This window comes from Balaenoptera borealis (assembly GCF_965194805.1).
Source record: "Balaenoptera borealis genome assembly, chromosome: 2".
Lineage (NCBI taxonomy): Eukaryota > Metazoa > Chordata > Mammalia > Artiodactyla > Balaenopteridae > Balaenoptera > Balaenoptera borealis.
In genome coordinates this window covers 177,861,115-177,874,896 of record NC_138867.1, presented here as the reverse complement: position 1 = coordinate 177,874,896, position 13,782 = coordinate 177,861,115, and the positions used below count along the sequence as shown (strand labels likewise).

Genomic DNA, 13,782 nt, shown 5'->3' with positions numbered 1-13,782 from the left:
GTTACCTCCAGGGATGGGCTCTGGAGACAGCCCCCAGCACATCCTGAGTTACTTCCGTGTCCGCCGGTCCTTCCACCTCGTGCACAGACCCAGCAGGCCTGGGGAAGCGTGGGTGTGGACTCCTGCGTGGCAGGATAGCGGGCAGCTGCGTGCCGGGGACCTTAACGAAGCTGTGCTGCGTGTGCGTGGGCCTGGCGGTGGGCCTCGGGGGCCTGGCTGGGTGGGAGAGGGGAGGAGGCTGCTGGGGAGCCTGGGTTGGAGGAGCAGGTGGGACGGCAGGATGGACCTGGGCTTCAGAACACGATGACGTGACAGGGCTCCAGTGGCCCCTGGCGCTTCGTGGTTGGACTGAGTGTGCCAAATTTCAGCAGTCAAGACGGGGATCGGGCAAGGCCCAGACCTCAGCCGAGCGCCTGCCACTGCCAAGGCCGCGCACAAGGAACCTAGATCGCCCTAGCCGCAGTCTTGGCCACAGCCCCTTAACTGTGTTATCTTCTCTTCCCCCAGACTACAGTGGTAGTGGAGGCCGAAGCGGCGGGAACAGCTACGGCTCAGGCGGGTCGTCCTACAATCCAGGGTCACACGGGGGCTACGGCGGAGGTTCTGGGGGCGGCTCCTCATACCAAGGCAAACAAGGTGGGCTTGGGGCAGCAGGCAGCACAGCATGGGGGGCCTTAAACTCAGAGCCAGCAGGGGCCACACGGATTCCATGAGGAGGGGGCGTGGCCTGGCCTGGGCAGATAGCAGCACAGGTAGGGGGGCCCCGGTGGCAGCTGCCGCTTGGCTTCCATGTGGGGTAAGAACAAGGAGTGAGAGACACGGGCACACCAGGACCCTGTGAGAACACGGGCTTAGGTACACCTCCAGCTTCGGGTTCTTCCGGAGCCAGACGTTCAGAAATTGCCCTACTCTTAAAATGTTGGCACCAACGGGAAAAAATACGGAGAACAGTGAGGGCCAAACAGAGCCTGACGTGGAGCTCTGGTTTGGGGTGGTGAGCTCAGCCTGTGCTCAGGCAGCCCCCGGTTACAGCTCCCGCTGCCCATGCGTCGTGGCTGGGCAGCTCCCCACCCCTCATAAACACAGGGCTGATGGTCCCACCTCAGGGCTCTTGGACCAACTAGACCCAATGACCCTGGAAAGGCACTTAGCAGAACAAGGTGGAGCTTCCATGGCTGCCCTGCTGCGATCTCCCCGGCAGACACAGTTCCGGTGTTGGCTGACGTCCTGCTCTCTGACCGCGGGGCAGGCCTGTGCCTCTCACCTCTAACCCAGCCCTCTCTCCCTTAGGAGGCTACTCGTCACAGTCGAACTACAGCTCCCCGGGGTCCAGCCAGAATTACAGCGGCCCTCCCAGCTCCTACCAGTCGTCACAGGGGGGCTACGGCAGAAACGCAGACCACAGCATGAACTACCAGTACAGATAAAGCCCCCAAGGGGTGAAGATTTGTACCTTCTGCACTTACTCCCCCGTTGTAAGATTCAGTTTTATGCATCACAGTTAACATGTCAACCGGCCTCTCCAGGCCCCTTCCGCCCTACCCTGTCCACGTTGCTGTGTTGTGAGGTGCAGCTGGTCACTCCCGTGACCCGTCCTGTGACCCATATTTAGCTGTGTTTGGGACTCCGTGTCTTCAGTGGTTTGTTAGTTGCCATTACAACTTTGTCTGAGTAGAGTTTTTTTGAGTTCTTGCAATTAAGTATCCCTCTGTCTATTTACAATTGGTGTTAGTGTTAACTCAGTTTGTCTTTAAATAGTAACGGAAGGGATACGTCATTTGTTAATGCTTTTGTGAAGTGAGTTAAACGAGCTTTCTGTATTTTAATGCTTTAGTGTTTCAGTTTTATAAGTGAAGATTTTATTTTAAAAACCAGTGGGAAAGAGTGGGGTTTTTTTTGTATGTCTGGATCATTCAGGCAGTACATCTGAATTGAGCTGAATGTAGACGAATAAAGAAAAACAAAACTCTGTGCCTGTCGTAGGCCTGGGTGTCTGGGCCACCAGCAGCAAGATGGGCAGGTTCCTCCACTCTGTTCCCAGCACAGGAAGGCAGGGTGTGGGGGGCAGGGCAGTCCCTGGTCACCGGAGAACGGCCAAGGCCAGCAACCCAGTTTCCTGGCAGCTTGCAGAACCGGTGTCCCAGCGGCTCCATAGTCCCAGCTCTCCCCGTGGGCTGCAGAGTGACTTCCGGAGACCCACACTGCCGTAGGGGGTTTGCTCACACAGTTGGGCATGCTTTGTTTTCTGCTCCATGAATTCTCATAATTTTAAGTGCAATTTCAAGTCACCACGGAGTAAAACATCCTTGTAGGTTGTTGGGTACGTGTAACCTGAAAAAGCCCAGTTGAATCTGGCTGAAAGATGCCAAGATCTGGGGAACCCAGCCACAGAACCATCCATGCCACGATGGCGCTTTGTGTCTGCAGCAGCCACAGCCTTTCCTCTGGTGCCGCCCCACCTCGAGTGTGTTCCTCGGAGTGCACTGTTGGCGTGCTTCACGATCCTGGGTAATTTTGCAGTGGTTGGGAGACATCTTGTCACCTAGTGGGTAGAGGCCAGGGGTGCCGCTGACCATTCTACACTTAAATGTCAGCAGTGCGCAGGTGGAGGAGCCCTCCCCAGAGCAGCCCTTCTCAACTTTGGCCCTGCTCCCGGGAGAGAGTGGGGGTCACGCCCGGAGTGCTTTACCCGCCTGTCTGGAACGAGCCCCTCAGCGAGGCCTGGGGCTGCATCTCTACGGGAACCCACCTAGTCTTGCCGCCTGTCCACTCTCTCAGACCAGGTGCTGTTCAAGATTGTGGCCCCTTGGCCTCCCGTGCTTGGTTAGCCATGGCCACTGGGAGGAGTGCGAACCATTCTTGACTCAGAATCACTCAGCTGAGGCAGAAAGTCCAGTGTGCCTTCAAAGGATGAAGATTTGCCTTCTTGGGGAGGTGAGAGAAAGGTGTTCTCCACTAAAAGAGGAAACATTGGAAGAATTTTGCTTACTGTCAGAGCAGAGGAGGCCCGGGATGCCAAATGGTCCAGCCCGGGGAGCGGGTCCCACAGTGCAAACATTCGTGTTGGCCTGAAGTGCTCTGGGATCCCTCAAGCACGTGCACTTGGAGACCAGAGACAGACCTGAGGGATGGCTGGCTTCCAGCCTCGACTCCTCTCCCTGACAGGTCCAGGGTATGGAAAAAAAGAGACCCACACAAGATCACTTGGACCTTGTGTTTGAGAAGATAGGATAAAGGTGTGGACGGAAGCTGTGTCACTGAGAAGTCCATGGCGAGGAACACTCCTGCACCGCCTGCCAAATGCCTTCAACTATGGACCTGCGTTCTCAACACAGGTTTCACCATTGGTTTCCCAAGCAGCAGCCACCGCCACCATTCACATTTCTGAATGCAGAGTCACCGCAAGGGAAGGAATCTCAAGGTCAGAGAAGGCAGTGGAAAAAGATGTACCTATGGTGACAAGTCCTCAGGGAGTCAGGACTTGCTGCCATATTCCTCTGTTGTGGGGAAGGGCTAGACCCCGGGTGGCTTATCTTTGATGGATGCCTGTCTGAGTCTTTGCCATGGTCAGGACAAGTTTATTGCCAAAAAGAGGGCGTTAACTGGCAAGCAAGCAGGATTTCCCCTTGCCTCTTCCAGCTTCTGGTGGCTCCAGGCATCCCTTGGCTTGTGACAGCATCACACCAGTCTCTGCCTCTGTCTTCACATGACCTTTTCCTGTGAGTCTCTGTGTCTTAAATCTCCTTCCTTATATAAGGGCACCAGTCATTGGATTTGGGGCCCACCCTAGTCTAGGATGAGTTCATCCCAGGATCCTTAAAAACATCTACAAAGACCTTTCCAAGTAAGGTCACGTTCACAGATATCAGCTGTTAGGACTTGGACATACCGTTTGGGGGGCAATATTCGACCCAGTACAAGGCTGGGTGAAGGTTTCATCTTCATTGATGCAGGCACAGCCCTGGGAGTTTGTCGGACACAGACAGGGTTACCGTAGTCAGGTCTGGACGGCACAGAGCCAGCAGCATCTTTGCAGCATGGGTAACTGTCCTGAGGAGACAGCTCGTGAGCCCAGATCCTTGGCACCCTGACTCTGCTCAGGGACCTCAATGGTGGTGATGCAGCTGGCCAACAACAGTATCCCAGCCCTCAGGACCACCCCAGGAAGCTGGGTTCAGGAAGATGTGGCTGACACCTTGAGCACGAAGAAGGCCTTGCTGCTGGTGCGTCACTCCTTCAAAGCTGACTAAGGCCTTCCCCCAGGCCTATTGCCCTCCAAATCCAGGAGGCCAGCCTGGAGGAGGTCCTAGCAGAGCTGCTTCTCCAGCTCCTCCTCAGCCAGGGCCATGGTGGGCAACAGCTGGCTTATGAAGAGACGTCTTGGCCCACGTGTTGCTGGAGGAGGGTGTCATGCGTCCTGAGTCACCAGCAGAGAGCACCAGGAGTATCAGCAGAAGGATGGATGGCCCACACCCTCAGCGAGTTGACGGGACAGGGTACTTGGTGGACAGGCCCTGGCGGTCAGCGATCTGGGACTGGGCACCACCCTGGAGGGTGTCCTTGGAGGGGAGGTAGGAAGGGAGAAAGCACATGACTGACACCTCATGGTGGGGTGAGTGACGTCCCAGGGAGGGGCAGGGCCTTGCCGGGAATTTGAACTGATTCCAGGGGAGAAGTATTGGGGATTAGAGACCTAGGATGAAAGGGGGCTTCTGAGCAGGAATGGGGGAGGCGAATCCAGGATTTGCACCTCTAGATTTAGCAGTCACTGGGGCCCTGGTTGTCCCTGGGGTCCAGCCTGACCTGAAGTCACCACCCAGCTGCCCGACTACTCTACCCTGGCAGGGACCTCCGATCATCAACCATTCTTGTGTAACCAGCGGGGCTGGCCCTGCCCCTAAGGACCCAGGCCTGGACCTCTCTGCAGCTGGGCTGTCCAGCCTCAGGAGTCCGTGTCCAGGGGTGAGCACCACGCCGGCTCTTCCTTCCCTTTGCAGGCCTGTTCCAAGACCTCTGGACACAATTTTGGGCAACAGTGCAGCACGCGTTGTTGGCTGAGAGGCTCATTCTAACCCATCCCGGAATAAATGGAAACTTCATGTGCTCACTTGTTTCATTCACGCAACATGTATTTATTGGGTCTTGCTTACGTATCAGTCCTATACTGCACGCTGGGAATGTGGCAGTGAACCTGGCCCCTGCCCTCATGGAGCTTCCAGGCACCAAGAGGGCCCTGTCCCAGCTGGGGCAGGGAGTGTCGGGAAAGGTGTTCTGTGTCTTGAGACAGTGTTGTTGAGTGGGACCGAAAGGTGTTTTGGGCGGTGGGGGGAGCGGGGGTGAGCCAAGGTTATGCCATGCCAAGGGAACAGAGGGCTCAAACCGTTCTCCTGAGAGGTGGGAATGGACTTCAAGGAGCTAAAGTCAGATGAGTGAGGCGTTTTGGTTGCAAAAAGGGAAAAGTGTGGTTTGATGTAATCCTGGAGCCACCCAGTGCTGGGCCTTAACAGGCAGGCAGAGGACTTCTAACCTTTATCCTGAGGACAGTGGGGAGCCATGGAAAGATTCTGAGCTGGGAAGAACCCAGGCTGACTGATGCTCAAGAACAGTCCCTTTGGCTATTGGGCAAAGAACAGGTGTGTGGGAGAGGTGAAAATGGAGGCTGAGAGACCAGGAAAGAGGCTTGAGTTCTGGAACATCTGAGCTGAGGTTCAGAGTGATTTGTGTGGCAGAAGTCCACTGGACTTGGTGAGGGACCAACTTCCAGACCCAAGAGGGGATAAAACTGAATATCCCAGACAGCTGACTGGGACCAAGAGAGATGCATTACCTTGCCCCAGGACACAGGAAGGAGAGGGGTCCAGACTCACCAGCTCTCTGCTGTGTTGTGGGAAAACAAGCAGGAATGTTTAAGAAGTGGCCACAGAGGTCATTCCACACAGGTCGCAAGTCCTGGGCCTATGGCCTTCCCAGTGTTTCCCAAAATGCTGGCATCCTGGCACCGGATCTGTGGGGGCAGAGACTATCACAATACAGCTCCCACCCCCAGCTGGATAAACCACAGAAAACACTGACCATTCAGGCTTCTGGGACCCCTATTTCAACATCAGAGGTATTCAAACCCCCAACTCTCATCCAGAGGTTCTGGATTTTCCACTCCACGCCCAGAAACTCCTGCCCTTCTGGGTCCCAGGACCTTAGTACCCACTCCTTAAGGGCAACCCCCTACTTATAGTTTTGCGGGGGGGGGTCCCCTGCGCAGTTGCGGGGACCCCAAGGAAGGGGAGGTTGGGGAATCTACTGAGAGTGCCAACCCCGGTCACGCAGGTACGCGGGCTTCCACTTGAGGGGAGCAGAAACCACCCGAGGACCTGCTTGGGCGAACACCACCCTTTCAAAAACGACGTCCTCCTTGCCCCTAGGACCGCCTCTTGGCGCACCGCCGCTTCAACAGGGCCAATCAACAGGCCCCGCTCCGAATGGGAGCTTTTCACAGGCTCCGCCCCTTGACATCTTACGCTGTGTCATCGAGCCAGCGCTTCTAATTGGACAGTTTCTCAAGCTTCACCCATGGCCCCGCTCCTATGGCATGAGCCCTTGCGCAAAGCGCACCGCTTTTAATAGGCCGCTTCCGCAGGCTCCGCCCCGAGGGCGGCCGCCTCCCTGGTCTCCGGGCAACGTGCGCGGCTCTGTCCAGAGTGCTGAAGCCTCGCTCCTAGCGCTGCCTCAAGGGGCGGTCTTGTGGCCCCCCACAGCCCTCCGTGCTGAGCGGCGCCGAAACCGTAAAACAGATGCCACTGCACCCCACCTCCAACCCCGACTTTACCTCTGGTGATAGAAAAGGCTCCCTTCACTCCATGATCCTATCTAGCTCAGAGGAACGCCAAAGTCCCCACCGCAAACCAGAGGCCTTTCAGGATCTCACGCTGTGACCTTGCCACACGCACCTTCCGCTCCTTCCCTCACTCCCTCCAGCCACACTGCTCTCCCTGCTGCACTGCAAACGATCCAGATACATTCCCACCTCACAGAGCCTTCGCTCTCTCTGTTCCCACTGCCTGAAATGCTCTCTCGGATCTCATTTGGCTCCTCCCTCATCTCCTTCAGGCCTTACCTCAAATCTCACCTTCTCAGTGAGTCTGGTCCTGACCACGCTACTTAAAATAGTCACTTCCCAACTCCTCTCCTTTCCTGTCCACTTTATTCCCCAACACTCATTACCACCTGAGACATGATGTGTTTTACAAATTTTTCTTGTTCACCCCTCCAGGGAATGGATTTTTGTCTGCTTTTTCACTGCTATGTTGCCAGCTGTGAGAACAGTGCCTGACACAGAGTGGGTGCTCCATAATGTTTATTCATGCGTGTATGTTGGCATTTACTGTGTATCTTCATAATGACCCTCTACCCCAATTTAAAGATGAAGTCACTGAGACTCACAGAGTGGCCATCGCCTGACTAAAGTCACCTGGCTTCTGAGTGGCAGAGCCTGAATCCCCTCTTCCACTTCCTCTGGCTGTAACCCTTTCACCCCTGCTCTGTGCTGCAATCCCTAATACTGCCTTCTTCAGGAAAAGAAGCTGTATAAGAGGACGGCTTCACAGGGCTCAGACAGGACTAGATTTCAATTCCTGTTCCAGGGTTACTACTCCTGTGACCAGGAGTGAGTTAGTAAATATCTCTGCCTCAACTACTTTATTCATAAAATGGAGATGATAATAGTACCCACCTCATTGTCCTGTGAGAGTCCAATAAGGCAATGACAGCATATGGCTTACCAGACACCTGACACACACTGGCACCTGCTCCATTAGTGTTGGCAGCGTTGGCTCTTAATCATCATATTATAATTTTTGGGGAGAACAAAAAGAAATATTGGAAAATCAGGAGAATGAGGCTAGAAAAGCTATAGGAAGAATGTTTCAAGAAGGTGGGAGTGAAGAATAGATGCAAGACCTCACCGGGAATAAAAGAAATGCACATTAAAAATAACACGGAGGGGCTTCCCTAGTGGCGCAGTGGTTAAGAATCCGCCTGCCGGGGCTTCCCTGGTGGCGCAGTGGTTGAGAATCCGCCTGCCAGTGCAGGGGACACGGGTTCGAGCCCTGGTCTGGGAAGATCCCACATGCCGCGGAGCGGCTGGGCCCGTGAGCCACAATTACTGAGCCTGCGCGTCTGGAGCCTGTGCTCCGCAACAAGAGAAGCCGCGACAGTGAGAGGCCCGCGCACCGCGATGAAGAGTGGCCCCCGCTTGCCACAACTAGAGAAAGCCCTCGCACAGAAACGAAGACCCAACACAGCCATAAAAATTAATTAATTAATTAATTTAAAAAAAAAATGTTAAAAAAAAAAAAAAAAGAATCCGCCTGCCAATGCAGGGGACATGGGTTCGAGCCCTGGTCCGGGAAGATCTCACACGCCACGGAGCAACTAAGCCTGTGCGCCACAACTACTAGGCCTGTGCTCTGGAGCCCACAAACCACAACTACTGAGCCCGCGCACCACAACTACTGAAGCCCGCGTGACTAGAGCCCGTACTCTGCAACAAGAGAAGCCACCACAATGAGAAAGCCGCGCACCGCAACGAAGAGTAGCCCCCGCTCGCCACAACTAGAGAAAGCCCATGCACAGCAACGAAGACCCAATGCAGCCAAAAATAAATTAAATTAAATTACTTTTTAAAAAAGGAAAAAAAAAGAAAATGCATGTTTAAAATAATAATAATAATAATAACACGGAGTTACCAGAGTTCTCCTGTTAAGGGGGCAGGTGAAATCACGTTGCAGAGGCTGTGCAGAAACAGGCACTTCCATATACTGCTTGCTGGTGAAGGTGCAAATGCCACAAACCCTATAGAGGGCATTGGGTAGGATTTATTATTCTCTTTGACCTAGTCATCTAGCTGCTGGAAAATCTTCCTAAAGAAATACTTGCTGGGCTTCCCTGGTGGCGCAGTGGTTGAGAATCTGCCTGCCGATGCAGGGGACACGGGTTCGAGCCCTGGTCCGGGAAGATCCCACATGCCACGGAGCAACTGGGCCCGTGAGCCACAATTACTGAGCCTGCGCGTCTGGAGCCCGTGCTCCGCAACAAGAGAGGCCGCGATGGTGAGAGGCCCGCACACCGCGACGAAGAGTGGTCCCCGCTCGCCGCAACTGGAGAAAGCCCCCGCGCAGAAACGAAGACCCAACACAGCCATAAATAAATAAATAAATAACTTTTAAAAAAAAGAAAGAAATACTTGCTGCCCTGTGAAATGACTTAAATACAAGATCATTCATTGCAGCCTTGTTTGTAGAAGCAAAAGATTACTCAACACAAGTGAGAATCAACAGGAGACCCCATAAGCAAGAGATGGTCTACCCATACTTTGGGATACTAGACAACTTTTGAAAAAGAACAAGGATGGGAATTTCCTGGTGGTCCAGTGGTTGGGATACCTCACTTTCACTCCAAGGGCCTGAGTTCAATCCCTGGTTGGGGAACTAAAATCCCACAAGCCACGCAGTGTGGCCAAAATTTTTTTTAAATAAATAAATTAATTAAAAAAGAAAAAGAACAGGGAGACTATGTACTGACATGGGATGGCCTCCAAGGTGTACACAAAAAGTGAAGTGCATGCCCCACGGTAACTAGCAAGCCTCCTTTTGTGTATAAAGGGATAAATGTAAGTATTTAACTTAATATTTGCTTCTGTTTGCATGAAAAAACACTAGAAGGACACAAGAATCTGATAAAACACGTTACTAGGAAAGGCTGAGTTGGAAAGTGAGTGTGGGGGGGGATGAGGTGGTACTGAGTTTGTTCACCTTTTGTACTTTCTGAATTTTTTATACATTCAGAAATGTGAAATATTACAAATACAGAAAAGTACATAAAATACAAAAGTGCCGTTCATTGAACACTCTTGTAGTTACAACCTCCAAAGACCAATATTTTGTATTTTTGTTCCATATGAAGATTTTATATATATATATATATATATATATATATATATATATATATATACACACACACATATATATTTTATTTTATTTTAAAATTTATTTATTTAGGCTGTGCCAGGTCTTAGTTACGGCATCTTAGTTAGTTCTTAGTTACGGGATCTTTAATTGCAGCATTCAAACTCTCAGTTGCGGCATGCATGTGGGATCTAGTTCCCTGACCAGGGATTGAACCCGGGCCCCCTGCACTGGGAGCACAGAGTCTTAGCCACTGGACCACGAGGGAAGTCCCAGTACACGTATATTTTAAAAAGGAGTGTTCAGCTCAGCTGTGTTGAATTCTGCTGCCAAATCATCTGAGTAATGAAAGATGTCAGTAAATGGCTCAAACATCTGAAAAAGTGTTCAACCTCAGCAGCATAAAATCATGGAATGCACATTAAAGCCAAAGGAGATGCCATTTCTCAGGCACCCGATCGGCAAATTGAACAGTTCTATAAATATAGTTGATGAAAACCTGACATGAGGCAGCTTATCTACACTGCTGTTGTGGATGTCAGTTAGTGTGATCACCTTGAAGTAAGTTGGTCCTGCCTTTTAAAGTTGAATATCCACCTAATCTAGGGTCTTGCAGTTCTATTCCTAGGATTCTTGCAGAACTGTACAATGAGATACACACACAAATGCTCAGAGCAGCACTGGTTATAATAGCAAAACCAAACACACAAAAGCTGGGGACTTCCCTGGTGGTGCAGTGGTAAAGAATCTGCCTTACAATGCAGGGGACGCGGGTTCGATCCCTGGTCAGGGAACTAAGACCCCACATGCCATGGGCAACTGAGACTGTGCCACAACTACTGAGCTCGCATGCCTCAACTAGAGAGCCCGAGTGCCTCAAACTACAGAGCCCATGCGCTTTGGAGCCTGCGCGCCACAACTAGTGAGAAGCCTGTGCACCACAATGAAGAGCCTGCGTGCTACAACGAAAGATCCTGCATGCCTCAACGAAGATCCTGCATGCTGCAACTAAGACCGGAAGCAGCCATAAATAAATAAATAAATAAATGATGAATAAATCTTTAAAAACAAAAACTGAAGAGTTCACAAGTCCATTGACTGGAGAAATGATAAGTACATTGCGGTATATTTATACCAATACATAAAAAAGATCACAACTACATACAACACAAATGAATTTTACAAACATACTTGTAAGGAACATTAAACAAGTCACAGGGACTAGATGTGGTATAATATGATTTTATTAGTGGAATAGCTGTGGGACAGACAGCAATTTCTCCCATACCTCCTTTTTGCTATTGAGTTTTTAAAAAAACTATTATGAAACTTATACTGGAGTAAGTTGTAAGGGTTTTGAAATTTTTAGACAATTCCATGAGTCACTGATCCATGACTAGTGGAAAATGACAGTTCAAAAGCTCCATTAGTCTATGAAAGATTCCAGAAAATTAAAAAAAACAAACCCCACCATTAGTATATTGAGATGAATCAACCCCAAACACAACAACTGCAACAATAAAGTACATATTTTCTTTTATATGCTGAAAAATATGTAAGTATAGACAAGAGTGAATACTAGGGACTTCCCTGGTGGCGCAGTGGTTGAGAATCTGCCTGTCAATGCAGGGGACACGGGTTCGAGCACTGGTCTGGGAAGACGCCACATGCCACGGAGCAACTGGACCCGTGAGCCCCAACTACTGAGCCTGTGCGTCTGGAGCCTGTGCTACGCAACAAGAGAGGCCGCGACAGTGAGAGGCCCACGCACCGCGATGAAGAGTGGCCCCCGCTCGTCGCAACTAGAGAAAGCCCTCGCACAGAAACGAAGACCCAACACAGCCAAAAGTAATAAAGAAAGAAAGAAAGAAAAAAGAATCCGCCTGCCAATGCAGGGGACAGGGGTTCGAGCCCTGGTCGGGGAAGATCCCACATGCTGTGGAGCAACTGAGCCCGTGCGCCGCAACTACTGAAGCGCCCCGCGAGTAGAGCCCGTGTCACCGAAATGGGAAGCCACCGAAATGAGAAGCCTGAGCACCGCAACGAAGAGTAGCCCCCCATTCGCCGCAACTAGAGAAAGCCAGCGCGCAGCAACGAAGACCCAACGCAGCCAAAAAAAAATGAAAAAAAGAAAAAGAATGAATACTAAACATCGCTTAATATTAAGAGGTAAAAAAAAAATTAAGAGATGAGAACTATTTACATGGGACAGGCATGGGAAAGATAATTCACAGTATACACTTTATGTGTATTTTTAAGCATGTATTATCTATTTTAAAAACTTAAATCTATTTAATTAAAATGGAATCGTAAGTCAAGTTTATTAAATTCCTGAGTTTTCAAAATTTTCTTTGTATTTCATACAATTTTTGTTAGTGCACACATATTTTATTTACATATATATATTTACCATATACTGTGGTAAAATATGTAAAATATAAATTTTACCATTTTAAACTTTTTTCATATTTTCTAAAAGATTTCTTTTCCCCCCCTTTTATTGAGATATAATTGACATATAATATAACACTGTACTAGTTTAGGTGTACAACATAATGATTTGATATATGTATATACTGCGAATATATTTAATTTTTTGAATGGGAAATAAAAACATCAAAAAATATTAAAAAGGTAATCGATCTCCTGCATGCTAGCTTGAGGAGCTTCACAGATCCACTTCTTAGTGAAACTGGTGAAAAGTATTAAAAAACAATCATTTAAAGTCTCTGGAAATGGTCTCAAGGGCATACAGTAAATGAGGAAACAACTATTGAAAAAAATCTATGAGTAAATTTGGTTAGAACAGGGAGCTGGTACTTGATATCTCCTACCTCCCTCCTTTATACCAGTTCAGCGAGATGGAAACTCCAGTCCAGACTGGAGTAACCAGTAGCAAGAGGTTGCTCCCCAGTCGGAGGGTTAACTTCTCAGGAGGCGCAGCAAGTCAGTATTTCTCATTCTACTCACAGCTACCTGTGTTGAGGCTTAGTTACAGACAAGTGCTGCTCTCCAAAGAGAGAATAACTGAGAATTTGCCAAAATTATGGAAAGACTGCAATCCTCAGATCCAAGAAGTCCAGGGAATCCCAAACAGGATAAATTAAAATTATTAGATACATCATGTGAAATTGCAAACTGGCAAAGATAAAGGAATAATTTTTAAAGGAAACCAGAAAGACAAAAACAGATCACAAGAAATAGCATTTACACTGATACTATTTCTTAAGTGATAATAGAAGCCACAAGTGGAATAAATTCAATGTGCTAAGAGAAAATAATTGTCAACCTAGAATTCTATATTCGGTGAAACAATTTTTCAAGCACCAGGGCAAAATAAATTTCTTTTAAGTAAACAGAAATTTAGAAAGTTTATCAACGCAGGGTTCTTATTATTGAAAAAAGTGTCAAAGAGGTACTTCTGACAAACAGAAATTGATCTGAGGTCTGTGAGTAGAAGTTATAAGCAAAGATATTGCTATATATGTGAATATATTTATAAACATTGATTGTATAAAACAACAAGAACAACAATAATGCCAAATTTGTGAGGAACAAAACCCCAATCAAGATATCAAACACTGGACAGACAAGTCTTCTGTGTTCTGAGTTAAATTGTCTAGAAGCCTTATGTTGATTGGGATCATGGTAAAAGTAAAAATCTATAATTTGTTAAGTATGCCACTTAAAATTGCTAGAGCATCTACCACAAAAATATAAAGTGCACAAAAGTTTCATAAAATAAGAGGGAAAATGAATTGAGAAAAATTTTTTGATTGATTAGAAAGAAGGCAAGAGAGATGGGAAAGGGCTTCCCTGGTGG

General features: G+C 49.2%; 1 protein-coding gene across 5 annotated transcripts in view; it reads left to right on the top strand.

The window, feature by feature from the left end:
• ILF3 (interleukin enhancer binding factor 3) overlaps positions 1–1,971 on the top strand; it is a 28,302-nt gene extending 26,331 nt beyond the window's left edge. For all 5 annotated transcript variants that reach the window (XM_082380186.1, XM_082380183.1, XM_082380184.1 and 2 more), the window contains 2 exons: positions 508–636; positions 1,291–1,971. In XM_082380186.1, the coding sequence (XP_082236312.1) occupies positions 508–636; positions 1,291–1,427 (266 nt within the window). In that variant the 3' untranslated portion in view covers positions 1,428–1,971. The remainder of the gene's footprint in view (positions 1–507; positions 637–1,290) is intronic.
• Positions 1,972–13,782: the final 11,811 nt, after the last annotated feature.